Source organism: Pithys albifrons, chromosome Z (genome assembly GCF_047495875.1).
Source record: "Pithys albifrons albifrons isolate INPA30051 chromosome Z, PitAlb_v1, whole genome shotgun sequence".
NCBI classification, from domain to species: Eukaryota; Metazoa; Chordata; class Aves; order Passeriformes; family Thamnophilidae; genus Pithys; species Pithys albifrons.
This window is the reverse complement of record NC_092497.1, coordinates 70,505,948-70,527,113: the sequence shown is the minus strand read 5'-3', so window position 1 is coordinate 70,527,113 and position 21,166 is coordinate 70,505,948. Positions and strand designations below refer to the sequence as shown.

Here is a 21,166-nt window from a genome sequence, read left to right as displayed (position 1 = left end):
AGGTTAGTGAAACTTTCATTAAACTTGCTTTTCCTCACCAAATATGAAGAATGTCCTCTTCTATATTGACATGCCTTTACTTCTGGAATCAAAAATGAGGGCAGTCTTGCTGGAAAGTGTGGAACAACACAAGATTCAGCAATTATGGAGTAGCTGAGCTGTTGGACATGGCTACACATGTTCATAGTCAGAACTTTTCACCATTCACTGAAACACTTAAGCAAATACTCAAGAAAAGTTTCTGACTAGAGACTGATCAGCCTGCATGTGTATAATTTATACAGTATTTTCAGATCAGCGGAAGAAAGGAGAGGCAAAGATTAACCAGGAGGTCAGAGGTTTATCAACACTAGGACTTTCGGCCAAGGACATAGTAGTCCATATGAATCTACTGCCTGAAGAGTAGAATTAGCACTATTTTGAGTAGCAAAACCCTGATAATTTATGTCCTTGAAGCTCTGTGTCTTGTAACACTGCACTGACATTTGACAGGTTTGTAATAAGTAAATAATCTCTTCAATTAGCATAATACTTTCCAAGTTTGGAAGAGATGGAATGACCTGTTAGAAAATAAGGAGTACTTTCAACTCATGCCCTACATAGGGAGTACAAAAGAATACAGAATATATCCTGTGGGCTTCTATACCTATCATCCAGTGTTTCTTCTGAAGCTCAATACTCTCTGACTTTTGATTTCTGCAGGCTTGAGCTTGTTCTGCTGTCGTACCCCGTGCATTAGTTAATATTTGTGTTTCTGACAGCTCTTTGGTCTCTTCATGCTACTCACTCTGCTATTTAGTGAACACATAACTTCTCTGAATGTAGCTTCTTTGAAACACAGACTAAAAAAATCCTAGGATTTCTAGCAGGCTAAATGTTTTGCTATGTGTATTTTTCCCCAAATATGTTCCATAATCAGTGACCTAGCATAACTGACCCTAGCATAATTTTTTTGCTGCTGGTATCAGTCCCTCAGCATTTAGGTAAATGCCTCTTGGTGTCTTCTCTGTGACTCCTGTCTATCCGGAAAGGAAAGGAAAGGAAAGGAAAGGAAAGGAAAGGAAAGGAAAGGAAAGGAAAGGAAAGGAAAGGAAAGGAAAGGAAAGGAAAGGAAAGGAAAGGAAAGGAAAGGAAAGGAAAGGAAAGGAAAGGAAAGGAAAGGAAAGGAAAGGAAAGGAAAGGAAAGGAAAGGAAAGGAAAGGAAAGGAAAGGAAAGGAAAGGAAAGGAAAGGAAAGGAAAGGAAAGGAAAGGAAAGGAAAGGAAAGGAAAGGAAAGGAAAGGAAAGGAAAGGAAAGGAGGAAGAAATGAAAAGAAGGAAGGAAGGAAGGAAGGGAGGGAGGGAGGGAGGGAGGGAGGGAGGTCAAGTAATTATGCAGGAGGTTTATTAGAAAAATTCCAGTTGCTGCAAAGTGTTGACTACCTTTGAATTGCTAGTCATACTCTAAGTAATATGAAGTAAAAGAAGCTCGAGTAGCAGTAAATAGATCAGGAGCCTTTTTTTGCTCCCAAATGTTAGAAAGGCATATAATTTGCTACCTCCATTTGAATGAGGTTTTTTGAGCATTTTTTTAGGGAAGGAAGAAAAGCATCCACACAGAGAAAGCTGTCTTAGATATCATGACCATAGCATTTTATTCTACTACATGATGCAACTCAGAGCATTGTGAATGCTAGTTCTCCAGTGTAAAATAATTGGATTGCTTTGCCCTAATAGCTATGTTGTATTTAGTATAACTTTTGATAGTGTTAAATCTTAAGGGAAATATTTCCTCAACGTACAGAACTAAGTGAAAACGAAATTTAAAAACAGCAGGGATTTGCTTGAAAGTAAATGAAAATATGTGTTTGAGGGTAGGCAAATGAGATTACAGTAAAAACCAAAAAATACTGTAAAAAAACCCACTGTAGATTTGAAAGACAGTTGAATAAATCCTTAAATCAGGAAAGAAAATGTGTAAATTGCATTGTAAAAAAAATGCAATTTACATTTAATTTACTGTATTAGAAACAGTAATCAGACACTACTTTATACTTGAAAAATGACATGGAAAATAAAGTAGGAATAAGTGACAGAGACTGTGTATCCTTCTCTGTTATCTCTTACTGTTTACTTCATCTGCAAGTTCTTATACTTCTTTGTATGTTCTACAAGTTCAATTTTTTGCTTTCATGTATCAGAGAACTTCACACACATGATTAGTTTGCTTTGCATCTTAATCTCTATTTCCCTGCCTTTGCTACAAGATATTAAACAGATTCTGAGCTTTCTTCTTACTCTTCTACTAACTGTGTATTAGCAGTGTTTCAGCCATGTAATTTGTACCTCTCATCTATTGTGGTCCTACTAGCAGCAGAAGAGTGTACACAGGAGGGTTTTGGAATATTTCTTTATCAAATTTTTCCTGCTCTATGTTTACAGGAGATGTAACAAATGCACTTTGAAGGCAAAATTAGTAAGATTTGCACAGAATTCCACTATCTCTAGAAAGCTTGATGTCCTTTATAGATGAAAAATTTTTCTCTTTGTTAAAAGCTGCAATATTCCAGTGGAGTGTATTTCACAGAATCACAATATATTGAGCTGGAAAGGACCCAAAAGGATCAGAGTCCAATTCCCAGGCCTGCACAGGACCGTCCCCAAGAGTAACACCATATGCCTGAGGGTATCACCCATACATTTTTGAACTCTGTCAGGCTTGGTGAGTGCTTGGGGAACCTCTTCCAGTGCCCAACCACCCTTTGACTGAAGAACCTTTTTCTAACATGCAACCTAAACCTCCCCTGACACAACTTCAGGGCATTCCTATGGGTCCGCTCCCTGGTCACCAAAGAGAAGAGATCAGTGCCTGCCCTTCCTCTCCCCCTCACAAGGAAGTTGTAACTGCAATGAGATCTCCCATCAGCCTCCTCTTCTCCAGGCCGAACACATCAAGTGCCCTCTGCCATTCTCATATGGCTTCCCCTCAAGGCCCTTCACCATCTTCATTGCCCTCCTCTGGGCACTAAGAGCTTAATATCTTTCTAATACTGTGGTGCCCAAAACTGTACATAATATTCAAGGTGAGGCCACCCCAGTGCAGAGCAGAGCAGGACAATGCCCTCCCTCGATCAGCTGATGATGCTGTGCCTGATGCCCCCCAGGACATGGTTGGCCCTCCTGGCTGCCAGGGCACTGCTGACTCACATTCAACTTGCCATCCACCGGGACCCCGAGGCACCTTTCCATGGCACTGCTTTCGAGCATTCCCCAGTCTGTACAAATGTCCAGGGTTGCCCCATCCTATTTCAGAATCCGGCACTTTCCCTTGTTGAACCTCATGTGGTTGGTGATTGCCCAGTCCCTCTGATTTTTCGAGATCTCCCTGCAGGGCCTTCCTGCCTTTGAGGGAGTCAACAGCTCCTCTCAGCTTTGTGTTATCTGCAAACTTTCCTTCCAGTCCTGCGTTCAAGTCATTTATGAAGCTGTTGAAGAGCACAGGGCCCAAGATGGAGCTCTGTGGAACCCCACTAGTGACAGGTCTCCAGTCTGATGTCACCCCATTCACCCTTTGTGCCTGACCTGAGAACCAAATTAATGATCACTCTCTTAATCTCAAAATTTTAGCTGAGTGTGCATCCTTCTTCTCCAGTAAGTTGGAAACTTCTTGTAATACCGATTTTATGCCAGAGGAACTGAACAACAAAGATTCTGTAAATTGGCTTAGGTCATGCAAAAAGAAAAAAAGGAAATCAAAATTGAAACAAATTTTCTCAAGAATCCCCCAGAGTGCCCCATGAGACACTCCTCCTTTAGAGTAACTACTTCTAGTATCTGCAGATTTGGTATATAACTCTAGTTATGAATAAAGTATTTTTTTATTATGTAAAAATGAGTGCAATCTTGAGAAATACTTTTGTTGATACAAAGAATTTATAATACACACTGACAGCACTTTGGTTCAGAAGACATGCTAGCTACTAATAAAAGGCACTCCAAAGTAAGAAGTGTATTTACTAATGTCACATATGTTATATAAATTATTTTACGTGGAAAACGAGTGTAGTAATTTATATATTTCCATATCAATTTTCTTTCATCTAAATACGCCATCTTCCTTCTTTTTAATCCAGTGAAAAAAATTTATCTCAGGGTAGAAGGGGAGAGAGTGAAAGATACATGGCTTGACAGTTAAAAGAGAAGTTGTACCAATGTTATTAGTTTTTGGAGATTATACCATCTAGCGTAGCAGAAGAAGTGGAGGTAGTTTGAGAATACAGCCATCTATGGTGACTGGAGAAGCAGAAGCCAAGGAAAATATGAGAAAATGACAAAACTAGTTCACATAGGGGAAGTATGTCGTTAAGTAAGTCACTTGGAAGCATTAGATCAGTACTGAAGGCAAAATTGGGACAAGCAATTCTGAGCAATTCCACCTACACATCAAAGAAATTCTGCAGTAGGATGAAACTAAGTGCCTGAGTCATGTAAATTGTCTAGAAGAGAAGCTGTCAGTGTTACTAAGTATTGAGGGTTGAATGATTCATGTTCACAGGCGTTCTTTAAACCATTTGCTTATAATTAAACATCAATGTACTTTTTGAATAGTTTTGATTGCTGATCAACAACTTTTTTAGTTGATCTACTAAGAACAATGTAAACTGCATCATCAGACAATATCAACATGAACTTCTCCGAAGTGTTTGAAAAGCAGTTAACTTCTTCCTGAGGTGGAGTACTCGTTTCTTCTAAGAGAACTGAAAGCAGTTACTTTTGTTCACTTGCTGCATTCAACAAAATTTTGAATATTATCTATTTTCCCTTTTTTGACATTCTGCCAATGTTATTAAGGGAACCAAAGACAGATTTTATTTTAATACACTATAAAAAATAAGATAGCTAAAATATATAGTAAATGTCTGCAATTTTTTTTTTAAGTACAGACAGTGACTTGGCTTGAATTTGATTGTGGTATCTTACATTAAGGAGCCTTGTGTTTGTGAAAATCAAAGAAAATACAACTATTTGTCTTAAGTAACAACAGCAACAACAATAATGTTGTTTTCAGTCTTGCTGTTTATCTTCAATAAACTACATAGCCTAAATGACAGATAGAATAAGTAACAAACAGCCATTTTTTACCCTCACTGAAGAACTGTTTTTTCAAGCACCCCCCCAAGCTTTTACCCAAAAGTCTGAAAAAAACCCCAAAACTCCAAAGAAAGTCACAGGCTAAGGTGTCAAAAAAAACTTTTCAGGATCACTAACAGCAGCTGTATATCTCTTTAATCATATTTTTCTTCCTAGCTCTCAGCATGGAAACTTGACTGCCAATAGAACTGATTTTAATGACAAATGATTGAGAGTTCACAAGACACAGGAACACCACCACAGATTATCAAATGGAAATGAAGTATGTCCATTCCCTGTATGCCCTGGTGCCCAAGTTCTCCATTAAAATATAAGGTGCATTTCTTTAATATTTAATAACAGATTTGTTTTACAGATTCAAGTCTGTTTGTGCTCCCTGCATGGCTTGAAAGCACTTATTCTTGAGGCTCTGTACTAAAAAAGAATACTATAACCATTTTTATTATGCTAAGCAATTCTTAAAAGTCAAATTCAGATGCTTAGTACTGTTTGTGTGAGACAAATTAATTTCTTCTAATACACAAGTAAGTTTTGCAGCTTTGCAAGTGCACGTATCTTCACCTGAAAGCTGTTTGATTCTTTTTGACTTTTATTCTTGTTACTTAAATAAGCACATGTCTGCAAACAAATACTTTTCTACTCTGAACACACAGTCCTCTAATTTTCACAAATTTACTGTGAAAATTTACTGAATCTTACACTGGATAGATCTCTAATTACATACAGTAATCACAATCAGTATCTTGAAAGATTTACAAGAAGACTAAACAATGATCCTGCCCTTTGTCCTAAAATTATTGCTTCTTGAGTATATCCCCAGTCTCGATATGACTTAAGTATCACATGTTATTTCCAGGCCAGTCAAGTATCTTTACTGTGGTTAGTGGTCTGTAAGGCAGTGCAAAAGACTCCAATTTGATTCCCTGCTTTTGCTTACTTGACCAAACAGACAGATGTGTTTGTACTTAGGTAACAGCTTTCATCCAAGACTCTCTGAAGATGCAAAGCAGGAAAATGTAGAGCTGTTCCTGTTCTTAGCATGATTTTACAAAGAAGGAGGCCATGCATGAAATATCAAGAAATTTGAAATAAATTTTTCAAACTCGAGAATATTTCATTATGGGAAATCTAATTTTTACTAACATTGTTTCTACTAATATTAAATGAATGTACAGCTCTGTATCAAGCCAAAGAGACAGTTGCATCCTCAAAAATCATAATTCTAGATCGGTCTTATAAGGTAGCTTCCAGAGAAGAATGAACAAGTCTTCACTGGTTTGTCAATGTAACTCTGCTCTGGTGGCAAGGCTGTAATAAGATTTTCAGGATACAAGATAATTCTGCACAGAAGTACCACATTATCTAAAATGAGTTTCAAGAGTCATGTAAAAAGCATTTATTAGTTTGGTTTCTGTCCTCTTTGATAATATCTGTATTGTTTTTTTCTAACTGAGCTGACAAATGGGATCAGCAGAGTCACCTGGTCCAGCTGTGTCTTGAAACATATGATGAAGGAGAGAAATTTTGACAATTATAAGGTTGATCATAATTTTACTAACAACTTTCGTAACACAGTAAAGCATATTTTATTTTGTCCTGGAAAACTAAAAGTGGCTAAGAAAAGTTTGTTTAAAAGTTTCTGGCAAAGAACACCACAGAGTAAAGTAAAAATAATTAAACTGTAGCATCTTGGGATACTGTGTATCACAGTAATAAGATGGCGATATCAAGTTACAGCAGAACGTAAACTGACTAGATCAGTATGACAATAAAAAGCAAATACCATTTTGAGCTGCATTACCAAGGATATTTTATATCAAACACACTAGGTAATTACTCTATTGTCTATGGGTCACATGAAGCTTAAGCTAGAGAACTATGTGCAAATCTGACTAGTGACCTTGCTGGCATTTAAGTAAAGTTGAGTGGTACTCAGGGAAACACAATAAGAGTGCTAAAATTTTTCAGACATACAACCTGTGAGAAATGTTTGAAGGCAAAGGCATTGTTGGGTCTATGGAGGAGTCAAAAAAGAACATGAGAAAGGTCTTCCAGTGTTGAGAAGTTTGCTGTGAAGTCTGCCTAGGACAGGACAAATAGGAATCATTTTATTTAAAGGAAAAAATATTTTTTAAAGCTATAATGAAAATCTAACATTAAAAGCAGTGAAGTAGTGGAGGCCCCTAAAGGTAACTTACAGAGGGTAAAGGTGGATTTTTTTTTAAATTCTGAAACATCTCATAAAAATGTTCTACACACACAAATTTTGTCTTAAAATAGAAGTCCTGAGATTTGAGCCAGATCCAAAACTCTGCAATTCCATCAATTGAAAGTGACATACAGACTACACAGATCCAGTTCAAAATGAACTAAGATATCTTTGTCACATGCAGTGGTGATGCTGAGTGGTTTGTATCTCCTGCTTACCACCACAATACCTGCTTTTCACCTAAAAGCATGATACCTGTAACATACAGCTATTTTATATTGATGGATTTACTTTTCCTGGTATAAGTAAAGAAATTCGTAACCTACATTAGTGACCTAGCCGTTATAGTAATATCATAAAATATAAGATGGTTTTGAATAAGGCAAACAGGGAGTGAAGTATTATAAGAGCTATAAGTAGCTCATTATATATTTGTTTTGATGCCTCTCTATTACAAAATGAGACTCTGAACTAGTTGCACTACTGATGAATAGCATTTTCCTCTGGAGTCTGGAAAAATATATCCATGGGTATGCTTCTACAACAGATTTCCTGATTACATGCCCCCTAAAACTATACAAGAAGGACCAGATGTATGTCTCTCCTCTGCATAAATGTGGTACTCCAAATAAAGATAATTCTTTCTTTCAAATATAGAATTTATTTTCTCTTCAATTTTAAAACAATTATTTCAATTCTGCATCTCTTACAAAACACTAAGAAATGTTTGTCTCTCTGTATGTGGCTGGTCAGTAAAGGAAATAAGAATACAAAAGAAACTGAAGAAGTTACAAGAAAGTACTTTTTGTCTTTTAAGAGAAATATCTGAAGTGATTTAGAAGAGTGTAGACAGTAACTATCCAGCTTCCTTTTAAAAATGTGACTTGGACTGCATTTCAACCATTCTTTAAACTTTTAGGAAGACAGAAAAATAAAAAAGAGAGGAAACCATATTAAAACCCTGAGCTATCCCTTATTATTAAAGACTGAAACAGGAAATAGCAATAATGTTATGGGAGGCACTGACAATAAAGCTTAGATTCATATACTTTACACACCGTCGAAACCTGTAAGACTGTAGTTGCTAGGCTATCTGAAGATTCAGCTAATTCTGTGATTATTCCGTTATGGACTACAGAGCTGATATTTTCAATTTAAATATTTTATTTGCTGGTCATGTCACTGCAGAGTTAACACAACTGCTGGCTTTGTAACAGTCAGCAGCAGTTCTTACCTCACAGCTTGTGAAAGTAGCAATGTATTTAGTTTGCCATTAGTGAAATACCCATTAATTGACAGTAACACGTCAGGCAGAAGAAACTTGACCTCACCAAAGTGATCTGTGAAACAGTGTTGCCGCTTTGGATTGGGACAGGTTGTAGGATTGTTTAAAATTTAAAATTTATGCTGTCTAGATCACAAAGGCAAACAGAGTATTGACAATTTTTTTTTACTTAGATCTATCAAACATAAAATGGCTTTTGCTTGTACACAATGTATTTGTTTCCAGAAACCATAGGGCAGAGGACACATGCATATGGAAGCTTTACAGCTACACCAAAAATCTGAAAAAAAGGGACAAATTAAAATGTTTAGCATATAGAGCATAATTTTACAAAGTAAATCTCAGCTACTAGACTCAATTTCATATTCTACAAATGGCCCCTCTTTCTGTGGGAGGATTTCACAAGGAGTTTCTTGCAGTCCTTCGAATGGTTACTTCCTTTGTTTCTTCCTTAGAGACATTGCCCTGTCCTCTTCATGTCTCCTCTGAACAGAGGTATTCAGTAACAGTAATTGTAGGGTGAATTACACAAGTGTAAATTAACTTTCATAGTAGAAATTCATATTTTTGAAAACGAATATAGTGGCTCTCCTGCCCTGTGTAATTGAAACTCACAAACTAGAAGTTACCAGTGCTAAAAGACCCACACTTACATTTTTAATTGACTCTAAAAAATTTTGAGGTTTTAAAAAGAACCATTTAGGCAACTGTTCACTATTTCCCTTATTCTCCTTCTCCATCCATACATACATGGAATAAATTCCTTTTATTAATTTCATATCTATATATGTGTGTATATGTGTGCATATATACATATATACACAGAGTGGGGGCCACAAACTTGGATAGATTGGTGAAAGGTCAAAAAACAACCCTTTGGAAGTGAAATGCAGCTGGTGTGGCAGCCAAAGAACAGAAATGAAATTCAGAGTTCTATGTGGATAGCACTGACAATTGCAAACAGTATTTGGCTTATGATCCAGTGATAGAAGTGCATGGAAGAAAAAGAAGGAAAGCAGTTTTTGGACACAGTATTTTAATTTCCTATTTTCTCCAGGTTCCTCCAATTTAAGGTGATGCCAACAGCAAAGCCTACACCTTTTATTGGGGTCACCCTTTGTCGGGGTAAAGTAGGTTAGCTTAGGGGCAGTCAGAGGAGGCAGAGACAACTCAGGCTGCAGTTTGATCAGAAGGCTCAGCAAAGGACTTTATTTTTAGTTACAGCTTCACTTTTATCCACTCCTGCATACAATGTTCCAGTACATTATTGGTCAGTAGTTCACCTAACATACATGGAAAGATTCTATGGGTTACAGGTTACAAGCTATCTACATTCTGCAGGTGGCTCTCTGTTCCTTAAGGATGCATTCATCAATCACCTCAGACCTTAAGAGATCCACACACACACTCTGTCACCCCCATATTCTTTTTGTAATTTTACCTGGCCAAAATGAATGAATACAGGAAGCCTAGTAGATGTTCTCAACAAAATGTTGATACTAAAGAGCAGCAAGAGTACCTGGCATTCTAACTAGATCTTTGAATGTGAGGCTTACAGTCCAGACCAAAGACAAACAAGGCCTATTAAGTATCTGCTATTAGAGTAGCTGAGTCCACCACTAAGAGAGGTCAAAATCTAAAAGCTGTCTTTTCTAAGAAGGCAAGGATCCAACTGTCAATTCTTCTGCCTTCTTTTCTTTCTCTTGACATGAACATCAAATAGTATTTTAATTTTGAAGCAATTATTAAAAAAATAAAAATAAAAAGGAATACAGAAGTTGTGATGCATGAGTAATCTTTATGCCATATAATTTAAAGCCTGCTTTAATGTTCTGTGCTGTACTCAGCTTAGGTTGCCACATCCATTTCAAGCCTTCATTTAAGCAAGGTGTGAACAGCAAAAAAAAATAGTTTTTCTAAAAGCAGGGACGTCTTAGTAGTGATCTTTCAAGCCTGGACATGAAAAATTTTGTGACTTGTGCTGCCATATTACATTTGACATTTTTGTTGTTTTTAAGATACTGAGACACCAATAACTATTAGCTGTGACTGCAGCATTTTATTTCTTAAAACTAATTTATGAGACCAAACTAAGTGCACAAATGCTCATTGTAAGATACTAGGATAAAAGAAGTAAAATTCCATCAACAATTAAAGTTCAAGACTAAAGTAGTTAAACTGGATAAGAAAAAAGAAAGACTTTCCCACTGTGCTTACAGCTAACTCTCTGAGGCAATCACTTTTGACTGGAGTAACATAAGGAAAACAAATGGTAAAACACTAAGAGAACTGAGTAACATTGAGATTCACTTGGGAAAAATACCTTCAAGTGTTATATGAGATAAGCTGAAACATATTCCAGAATGTATATAGAACACTACGTGTGGTCTCTGACTAGCAATTACTAAGTTATAGAAAACATTTTTGATGGACAAAGATTGGTAGTGACAACAGAGAAAGAAAAAACGTCAATCTACAGAGCTCTTAAATGTAAACATATGTATTCTTATTGGAGAAAGGATAATAACAACTAGCAAGTAGATCCAAAACATGTATTTTTCTTTACTACTTTAAGCAAGTTGCTGAAACTTATTGTGCCATATTCAATCCATCTCTAAAGTGGGTTTCTTTGCTCCTGTTTAAAACATTCTAGTGTCCCCTAAAAAAGCTGGTGTAGAACTACTTACAAAGTAAAATCTATAGCTATTGCTTTTAATATATATTCTTTCAGCTGAGCTCATAAAGTACTGTAAGTACAACTGTCATTAAGAACAACTGCTAATGCATTTGGGAAAGTTTAGGATAAATCAAACTGTGTGGTAACAACCTCTAAATGAGTGTTAGAAAAGATTGGGTACAGAGGATATAACACAAAAATTAAAAAAGATGGATATGCTGCAGACAACTTCTTTTCATCTACAAAAACAACCATTATGATTAGGAGGACCTAGCAACATTTAAGTGCTGGAAAGACTTTGAATCACCTGCAATATTTTAGTATGGGAACAATTAGCTGCTCTTACTTCACTTTATGACTTACAACACTTCAGCATCAGTATTATTATTTGGCATAATTTCATGAAGATAACACTGAATTTTGTCAGTTGGTTAGTAGGGGTTAGAAAGGCCTATGTTCAGAAATTAAGAAATGTTATCATTGTGACTGTACAACAGTAAGTCAGCCCTTCCATGTGGTGAGTACACAGTGCCTGAAATTGTATGATCATGTACTGTCGTTTCTCTGCAAGAGCTGCCTTCATCAACGACACAGAATGGATGATATACCCTAAACAAAAAGGACTGCCTGTATAACTAATGAAGCTTCTTTATTAACACTCCTGCTTAATTTACTGCTGAAGTTTTAATGTGTGTGATGAATGAGACAGAAAGAGAAAGATGGAACTACAGTTAAAGCAGATTATGCAGTTAAACTCCACCCTGGAGACTTAGATTTTCTCCCTGTATCCAAGCTCCTGTATGATCCTGTGCAACTGACTTTAAACAATATGTTTACCGTTGATCCTTACTTTTCCACGTCTTGTCTCAGGTTTATAGCTAAGTTTAGGTGAACTTCAGAAGTAGTACCCTTGATATTCTGCCTATGCCAGGTCAAACTTCAAACTCTACTATGAAATTATAGTTTGCCAAAGAAATCATTTGACCCTTTTTTATAACAAATGCTCAGACATTCCCTCCTAATTAGGTCCCTGACAATTGCTTAAGGTCTCCTGAAATTTTAGAACCTTATAGACTAATTAGCAAAACACTCAAATAAAAATGCCTGAAAAGAGGAAGAATCTCTAAAAGGAAGTAGGAGCCTGTCCTTTGTTAAGAGATGCTATAAGCCAGGCTAGCTATTGTAAGCAATACGTAGCATAGGAACTAAATACAACTATTCGGTATGTTTATGAATGCTGCAGCCGTATTCCTAAATAAAATGAATAACGACATTAGCACTTCAAGATGGTACTGGTCGAAAACATTCATGGTTATTTTTGGATTAGTTTCTTTGCCCCTGTACAAGTTGTGGATTACAGACAACAGGTTTCATATTCAGGACTGGAAATAATGTCTTTGTTGGAGATTCTTTCTACTAGTAAACTCTTTTTGCATTTCCATTTCAACTATACCATTCTCTAGAAGTGTTCTTTCTTACTTTGACACCCATCAGAACATGGAGGATTTCAGTTTGGTATCTTGCTATAGCCCTTCTTCAGGCCTCTGGTGTCTTATGTTCCACCTCTGTACCAGCAAGTTTGCAAAATGGACAAAAAGATGAAAGTGAACCACCCCTCTGTTGGAAGGAAGATCAAGACAGCAGAGAATTCCACACTCTAGAGAACATGACAATTTAGATAAATTATGCTTCCATTCTTCTCAAGTTACTATTACTACTCTGACTCTATCTCTAAATTGCAGTATCTCAGTGCTCCAGTATGGATAATAAAACAAACAAACAAAAAACAGAAGAAAATTATTGTACTGTCTAACTTTGTGCACAATAATGAATCTCTCACCAAGGAGTACTACTAATTCTTTATGGTGACTATAGCTGCTTTTGAAAGGAAACTACAGTGAGAACGTACTTGCTTTACAGATGTGCCTGTTGATGAGGCTGAAATTGTTAGACACTGCTTCCTTCATAAACAAATATCATTAGCCTAAGAGGCAAGGAAAAGTTCAGGCTTTGCTCTTACTCTCTGAAACCTTACATATCATATCCAAAACTTAAGACAATTACACACTTTGAGAAGTCACAAGATAGTCCTGTGACACACTATGAGTCTGTATCCTGTGTTTTAATAATTCAGTGAACTACAAGTACAGGTATGTTGTCATTTCCTGCAATATCGATGACGTGCTAATTTCACAGTCATTGCAGCACTATAAAGAAACAAGTCACTGTGCATGTGTTTGGTACAGTACTTTAAAAAGGACCCTATTTGTCAGTTTTATCTAAGAATATACCACACAGTACACAAATTTGGAAGCAAAACTTGATGGAAATTGAAAACACTATTGTGTATGTGACTGAAAGCATGATTCTGAAAGATGCAAAATTTCAGAAAAGCTTAGAGCTTGTTCAGCCTGAAGTCTAATGATATGTTCAAATGCCACCAGTTAGTTATTTTGCTGCTGATTCTTTGAGTAGAAATGTCTTACTCCACAATGTTTATCCTGTAATCCCATATCGTCGACCCAAGACTCAGAGCTCCCACCAGCAAACTTGCCTCCAGCTATTTTACCTCCTCATCAACTTTCAAGAAGCTGTAATATACTGTCAATACAAAAGCCATTGGCTTATTGACATGTTGAAGAAAAAAAAAGGGAGGTTTAAAAATGCTGAATCAAATATCTAGCAAGATAACAAAGGAGTAATTCTATGCGGCATTAATAACTTTCATATAGAATTACTTAAGTCTTTAAAAATAAAGTAACTGAAAGCTATTAATGATTGTTCTACACTTATAGGTTCTTTTGAAATGATAGGTCAGAGCTTAGAAAAAAAATGTATTGTGTGATATATGTCATTATCACTGTAATCTACTTTTTTACAGCATATAGAAAACATATCATTCAAATGCCTTGCCCCAGTTAAGAAAACAAAACACTATTCCAGTGTAGTAAGGAAAGCTGGTTTCAAATTCAGCTGAATGGCCATCTACCTACTATAAACCTTTCCTTTCACAAAGCTGTAACCATTTAAAACGTTTGATTCACTTCTGTGAAACTGCACAGTAAAGATTACCCTTGTCATAGGCATGGCACGTCTTTATTGCAGCAGATGACCATGCCTTTTGCGAGTCAAGGTTGCAGCACTTTATTTTTAATCTATATCAGGCTGCCTTGGACCCTTCCCTGCTTCCTGTGAGCAGAGGTGGATGTGAGGCTCTGAAGGCTTTGACCACGAGGGGGCTGTGTGAACACAATTTTTTGGCAACTTCTTGGCCCTTCCCTGGTTCAAAAGGGCAAATGCGTTTTTACGTACGATAAAATGTGACTCTGAAATAATTAACAAGGTTTTTCTTATCTCTCCCCTTGGACAGAAAACACATAAAATCATGGCTTAATTAGTCCTGTGGCTTTTTTTAGAACCGTAACTTACTCAAAATCTTCATTGGTCATTGTATAAAAAAAAACAAAATCCAGATAAACACAAAATCCTTTTGAATCGTTGTCTAGAGCCTGAAATATCAAAACTAATCTGGATGAAGTGTGGACACTGCAAATCTTGCCCATAAGCTGACATATATTATGCTTAATGAAGGTATCTGACAAATTCCCAAAAAAACAGAATAATTTCCAGAAAAACACAGACAACATTGATAAATGTTAAATCAGCATTTATGAAAAACTGATTCTCATACTAATACAGATCATTTACTCTTCTGACAGACGTAAGAAATGCACAAATAACAATGATGGCAAACCATGGCAGGAAGTTGGGAAGTTGGAAATTCTCAAGGACATGCCAGTCATTACAGTCAGTAAGAGTTTGCTGTGGATTTAGTCTACAACAGATGCAGGAAAAATCAGGAGTGCAAATCGGCTCCCTCCCATCTCTCAAATTTTCGAAGTGATTGCTAGGTCATGAAAGTGTCCAGCTACACCAAAGGGAAGCAAACCGTGCTGTGCCTGTTCCACAGTGCCTGGAAAGTTCTCCTCATGTTCACTTTCTAACGGTCGGTCGTGTTCAAACCTCGTGTGTAACCCTCGTGTTTATTACGGCGCCCGAGGAGGGGAGCCGGCTGTGACCGCACTGCTGACCCTCAGCGCCTTCTCGGACAGGGCAGGGCAGGGCAGGGGAGGCGGCGGCGGGACAGCCCGGGCTGCCGGAGGCCGCAGGTGAGGCCTGACAGCGCTCTGCCAGCTCCCGCGGCCGAGCAGCCCGAGCGCCGCGTGTCAGCTCCGCCAGGCCCCGCGCCACGCCCGGGGCGCGCAGGGGAGAGCCGCGCTTCGAACCGGTAAGGGACGGGCTCGGAGGGGAGAGCGGGGGCTGCCGGCCGGCAGCGCGGTGACACCGCGGCGTGCGGACTGGAGCAGAGCCCCGGGCAAAGCGGCCCGCCTCCGGCAGCGGGAGGGCGCGGAGGGCCCGCCCCGCCCCGCGCCCCGCGGAGGCGGCAGCCGCGCAGGGCCGGGCGGGCGTGTGTGCCTGCGCCGAGGCAGGGCCGCCGTCGCGGCTGCGCTTACACGGCGCCGCCGGGGCAGCATTTCGCTCGGTTTGGCTCCGTGTCACACACAGATGTGACTCTTGTCTGTTCCCTGCGAACGCACAACCGTGACGGCTCACCTCCTCCCGCCTCCCTTCCCCCCGCTTCCCTCCACAGAAAAAAAAAATCCCACCCTTTCACAAAAAATTTCCTCAGATCCCACACCGAGCAGCCGCCGCCGCCGCAGCAGAGTCCCGAGAGCTGATGGAGCAATGGGTGGGAAGCGGGAAACCGGCACCACGAGGGAAAACTTTGCCTAACTTTTCGCTTCCCTACTAACGCTGTCCTCGCTGCCCCTCCGGGTCCTTACCCCCTCCTCTGGGCTACGCTCGATTTTCCGCCGGTTCTCTGCCCCTTCTCAGCCCTCCCTCCAGCTTTCTTTCTCCTCGCCGCCTTCCCTCTCGCTCGCTCCAGCGGCGCCTGGAGCCGATAAAGAAGAGGAGAAGCAGCGGGAGGGACTGCGATCGCTGCGAGGAGCAGCCGGGCGAGGATCGGGAAGGCGAACCGGGGGCAAGGGGGGCGGCGGCCGCGCTCGCCACGAAGTTGGCGGCGGCCGCTGGGTGTTTTTGACAGCTGGGCGTGGGCGGCCTCTGCCGCGGCCCCCGCCTGGCACAGAAAGTTTGCAGGGGAGGGAGGGGGCAGAGGGAGTCACTTTTTCACCCCCTCAAATCGCTCTTACCCCTTTCCTCAGCGCCCCTGCTGCTGCCCTCGCCCGAGAGCGCGGGGTTAGGAGGAAGCAGCGCTACCCTCTCGGACCCGCGCGCAGCCTCCCCCCGCCGCCTCCTGTTCCCCAGCCAAAGATCCCAACAACAAACCAACCTGTGGAGGCTCTGACCCGAACCTGGGTCCCTCCTCCCATCACTACCAGGTCTCCGCTGAAAGCTCTTTTTCTTTCTCCTTGCTGCTCGGGCTGAACTTTGGGGGCTGAAGTTTTGAAAGAGTCAGAGAGAGGGCTGGGGATAGAGAGTCTCACTGCTGCTGGTGGTTTTTTTTATTGTTTGTTTACTTTGGAGGTTTGAGTTTTTGTTTGGTTTTTTGCGTTGTGGATTTTTTTGGGGCGGGGGGGCTGTGTGTGTGTGTAAGTAATTTTTGTTTTTTAAATCTCAGTTTTTAGTTCAAATCACCTGGGGGAGGGGGGAAGAGAGAGAGAGGAGGGAAAAGAGAGTGAGGCACTAAGAGCCCAGAGGCAAAAGGAAGGGTGCAGGCACTGCCGCTGAGAGGAGATCGAGAGACAGGGGGTGCACTTGACAACCAGCATGCAGAGATGGTAAGAAGTTTCCAGCAGCCTTTCGTTTTCATTCTAGCCTTTACTTTGGTTTAATTTGGATAATAAATCGTGCAGTAACACAAGCAGCCCTGCTCGCTATCGGTGTGTTTCAGCCTTCAAATAAACAAGCAGCCGGGCAAGGCGAAGGAGGAGGATAATAAATAAATAAATCAGCTCTGTGCTGCGTGGATTGGGGGAAAATTGCCTAAGAGATTGTGCTAAACTTTAAGTGAGTTTGGGGTGTTGGAATGGGATGGCCACACGCTTTTTACCGCCTCCTTCCTTTCAGTAAAGATGAGGGGTTAGGATATGAAAAAGTACGTGAGTATGGAGGGAGGGAGGGAGAGGGAAGGTGGAGTGGTTGAATCGGACGTTCGGTGGTCTGTCTGTTTTGGACAACAACTTCTGCTAGGAAACGAGTAAGGTTTGCACACAGTGTAAAGGTAACCTTTGAGAGCGAGGGACGGAGCTGTGTGATTGCGTGTGAATCAACGCCTGTGGCAGGGAGACGAGAGTGTAAATCCACCTTCCCTGCGAAACTCTTCTTTTTTGTGCATGTGCTTGCAGTTTGCACCTCTCCAATCAGCGATTGCTAACAGGACTTGCAGAGTTGTGCTGGTGCCCTGACTGTAAAAGGGAAGGGGGAGCACCCCCCAACCCAACTTTGAACAAGTTTTTCTTGCTTAGTTCGTGTACTGTGCAAATGCACGTCTCCTTTACAGCAGGAGTTTTGCAAAGCAGTGTTTGGGCTTTCACGACTTTTTAATTTAAAAATTAAAAATGGAAATGATCGAGGACCCCGTTTGTCTGGGTCGTGATGTGAGGATGGGTTAAACAGCTGCGAAGGACAAGCTCATTTAAGCCGTGACTACACTTAACATGCCGAATGGTAACTGTTCGCATTAACACGTGGATAGACCTCAGCTAGTGTTGAACAGTGATCAGCCCATATCCAGTGAAGTGTATTTCCAGTCACTGTTTGACTGCTGCTTTGCTTTCAGTCAGCTTTTGTCACCTCACTCCCGGGATGTTAGAGTTGTCTTGCATGCCTTGAATACACACATACATATGCACATGTATACAGACAAGTGTGTATATATGTATCTGTATATACTTACATACTTATGCATGCAAAGATGTTTGTATGTGTATACAGGACTCGGAATGTAGGTAGAGTGTATGTCTGTGTGAATGAAGAGAGGTTTTGATGGAAGATTTATGTTTTTCCCTTCTCTCCCTAACATGACATGTCTTGTTTTAGTGATCAGAGCCACAATTGGAGTGTAGGAGATGCAACTGTCAAATGTAAGCAACAAGAAAAAAAAAAGAAAAAAAAGGGAGGGGGAGAAAGCAGCATGTGCCCAGGACTGTGGTTACAGTAACGCTGACAGAAATTAAAGTGGTTTTGAAAGCAGCATGCAATTTATGATGGCTCCCATTTACCCTAGAGTCAAGCTGTTGTAAAACTGATGCACAAAAGACATCATGTAGTAATCTGGTGTACCCAGGATTAAGGTGGCGAGTGTCGTTTTGTGTGTGTGTCTGGTTGATGGTTAAAATGGTTTGAAGCCATTTTTAAGTATGAAATCAAAGCAGGATATTACACATTTCTTAATCTGTATGTTAGCTGTGTATAGTTGTCAGTGAAATATTTTTTAGTGGAAGTGGGCTTTTATTTCTCGTTATCTTCCATTTCCCCCTCTGTATTAAAACCCATCTCCCTAGATGAGTTTTAAAATGGGGGTCAGTATTTTTGTCATAGTTTCAGAGTGCAAATGTTCACAGTTTAATTACTGAGTTCATTTCACAGTAATATTTAATAAGCCTGATCAGGAGATCTGCAGAAGAATACCAAGTTCTTGTAAAAGTATGTGGAACTTTCCTTGCCCTTAAAAATTGCAGGATTCTTTTAATCTGAAATTTAATGGGGCATATGAACTGTCTGATACACTGAAGTTTCATTTTAAGCTATCCAGTATTAATGACCCATCTAGCTGTATGTATGTTCTGCTTTAAATTCCTAAAGCACATGACTTTTAAAATTTACTCACTAAATATTTGAAATTATATTTTTTTACTTAATCCAGATGCAGAAAATTATAAGTGTAAATTATAAACTGATTTGTTATGAGCAAATTTTGAAACTCCTTTTAAGATGTGGGATTGTGAAAGTGTTTCTTTAGCACACCTCTTGCACATGTAATAGAAAAACCCTGCCTCGGTACATTATTTTGTAAAAAATATAAGTGTGACATTTTAGGGGGGAGGGGGAATGGGCAGATTTATGCCTTTAATCACATTACATTTTTACTATTGAGGCATCTGAAAAAAAAGGGTACATGATTACAGTAAGCAAAGTAAGGAAACAGACAAAAGCAGAGATGACTGTTGGTATATTAAAATGTAAGTGTTACAGTTTGAATTTTCTAGTGAGTGTTTGAGTTCAGTGCTTTACATAACATTTTGTCCTAATCTTGCTTGCTGTCAGAGATGTTTCATGGTTGTGCAATTGCTGCAGTCAAGAATGCCAATTTGCATTCCAGGAGTGTCATTTGATTACTTTTATCTGCACAGCTCGAAGACCAGCCCAGACCTCTCATTTCATCTTGCCATGTCACGAGTCAGTGCTGTGTCCTCTTTTCAAAAATCTGCCTGATTTAGACAAGAAAGAAAAGTACTTTCATGTAGCAGCCGCAGTCCCCTGCTAACTTGTCAGCAGCAGGATATGATTCACTTGGGCCCAGAAGAATGGTACAGAGATGAGGGTTAGGCGGTTCAATAAGCCCATGGACAGGTAGTGTGTGACATCCCAAGAGAGCTTAAGTTAATGAAGAACAGGTCTGCTTAGTTCTTCATACTCTGACCTGGTGCTGTCCCCACAGTTTTCTCATTTGATCTTTCCCAGCAAATTGATCTTTTCTAGGACTTTTTTGCCTTCCAAGTTAGTCCTTGTGGGACTGAAATTAGCAGAGCAACTTAAGTTGGATAATACAGCTGTTCAGAAAAGAAGAAATTGGACACTTGCTCATAAAGGGGGGAGGGGAAAGTAAGCTATTCTTTCTGTTGTTACTCAGAATTTCTTTTTATTTTTATTATTGCAGTTTTATTTTAAAAAACCCAGCTTCACAGTAGCCATATTACTTTGGAATTTCCCTTTCTTATTTAAAATTTGTGCGGATTGTCCATTGCACACTGCATTAAATGTGTTGTTTAAATAAAACAAACATACTTGCAGCATAGACTACAGTTTTGCTTTGGTGTTTGTCAGTTGAACTTGCTTGTTAGAAATGATTTGCTACTCTGTAATGAGGCTTTTACAGTTGTTGTAAGACATTTTAAATATCAATTGACATGCCAACTACATTATTAACAGCCTGCTAAATAACTGTAATTCCATAGTATCCAATACTGAAATGCGGTGGAGATTAAACAATAAAAGCCATTACAAATGGTATGTGTAAATATTATGGTAGGTGAAAATACAGTCAGCAAATTACCACTGGCATTACTGGTTTTCTGGAAAACCAGCATATACAAACAAATTGGTTTTAACTAAGACATTCTGTACTTGAGATTGGGGCTCTAAATGGGGCTATAGTATTATCTGTAAGCCTTTTTTACATGATTTTGCACTTGGTAATTGGAAAATGGAATGGAGGTGTGTTTGTGTGTGTTTGTGTGTGTGTATTTAAATACACAATATGACTAGGTTGCCAAACAGTGTAAGATTTCAAACCAGAATGTGGTAAATGAAGTGTAAGTTGAAAATGATTAAGAGGGTCTTTAGTACACTGAAGAATAATAAGCTATATTTAACTTTCTGTGTTTCATAGCAGATGTTCTCACATATTATCCACATCCTTTCAAGTTGTAGAATTGAAAACACTGCTGAATGGAAACAAGAACACTTATTATGTAAGGGAAATACTGCTCTCACTCTCCCAGTATTGCTTTTGGAAATCTAAAGGCACTGTAAGAAATCATTGGTCAGTTAAGCTCCTCTGCAGAACTAGAGGAAGCTTCATGATTTTATTAGATATGTCATAGGCAAGAAAAAAGGGAAAA

General features: G+C 39.3%; 1 protein-coding gene across 1 annotated transcript in view; it reads left to right on the top strand.

Annotated features, from left to right (window-relative positions):
* The first annotated feature begins 16,715 nt into the window (after positions 1-16,715).
* BNC2 (basonuclin zinc finger protein 2) overlaps positions 16,716-21,166 on the top strand; it is a 330,641-nt gene continuing 326,190 nt past the window's right edge. Inside the window, exon 1 of the mRNA XM_071580800.1 lies at positions 16,716-17,101. Coding sequence (XP_071436901.1) covers positions 17,099-17,101 — 3 coding nt within the window. The 5' untranslated portion in view covers positions 16,716-17,098. The remainder of the gene's footprint in view (positions 17,102-21,166) is intronic.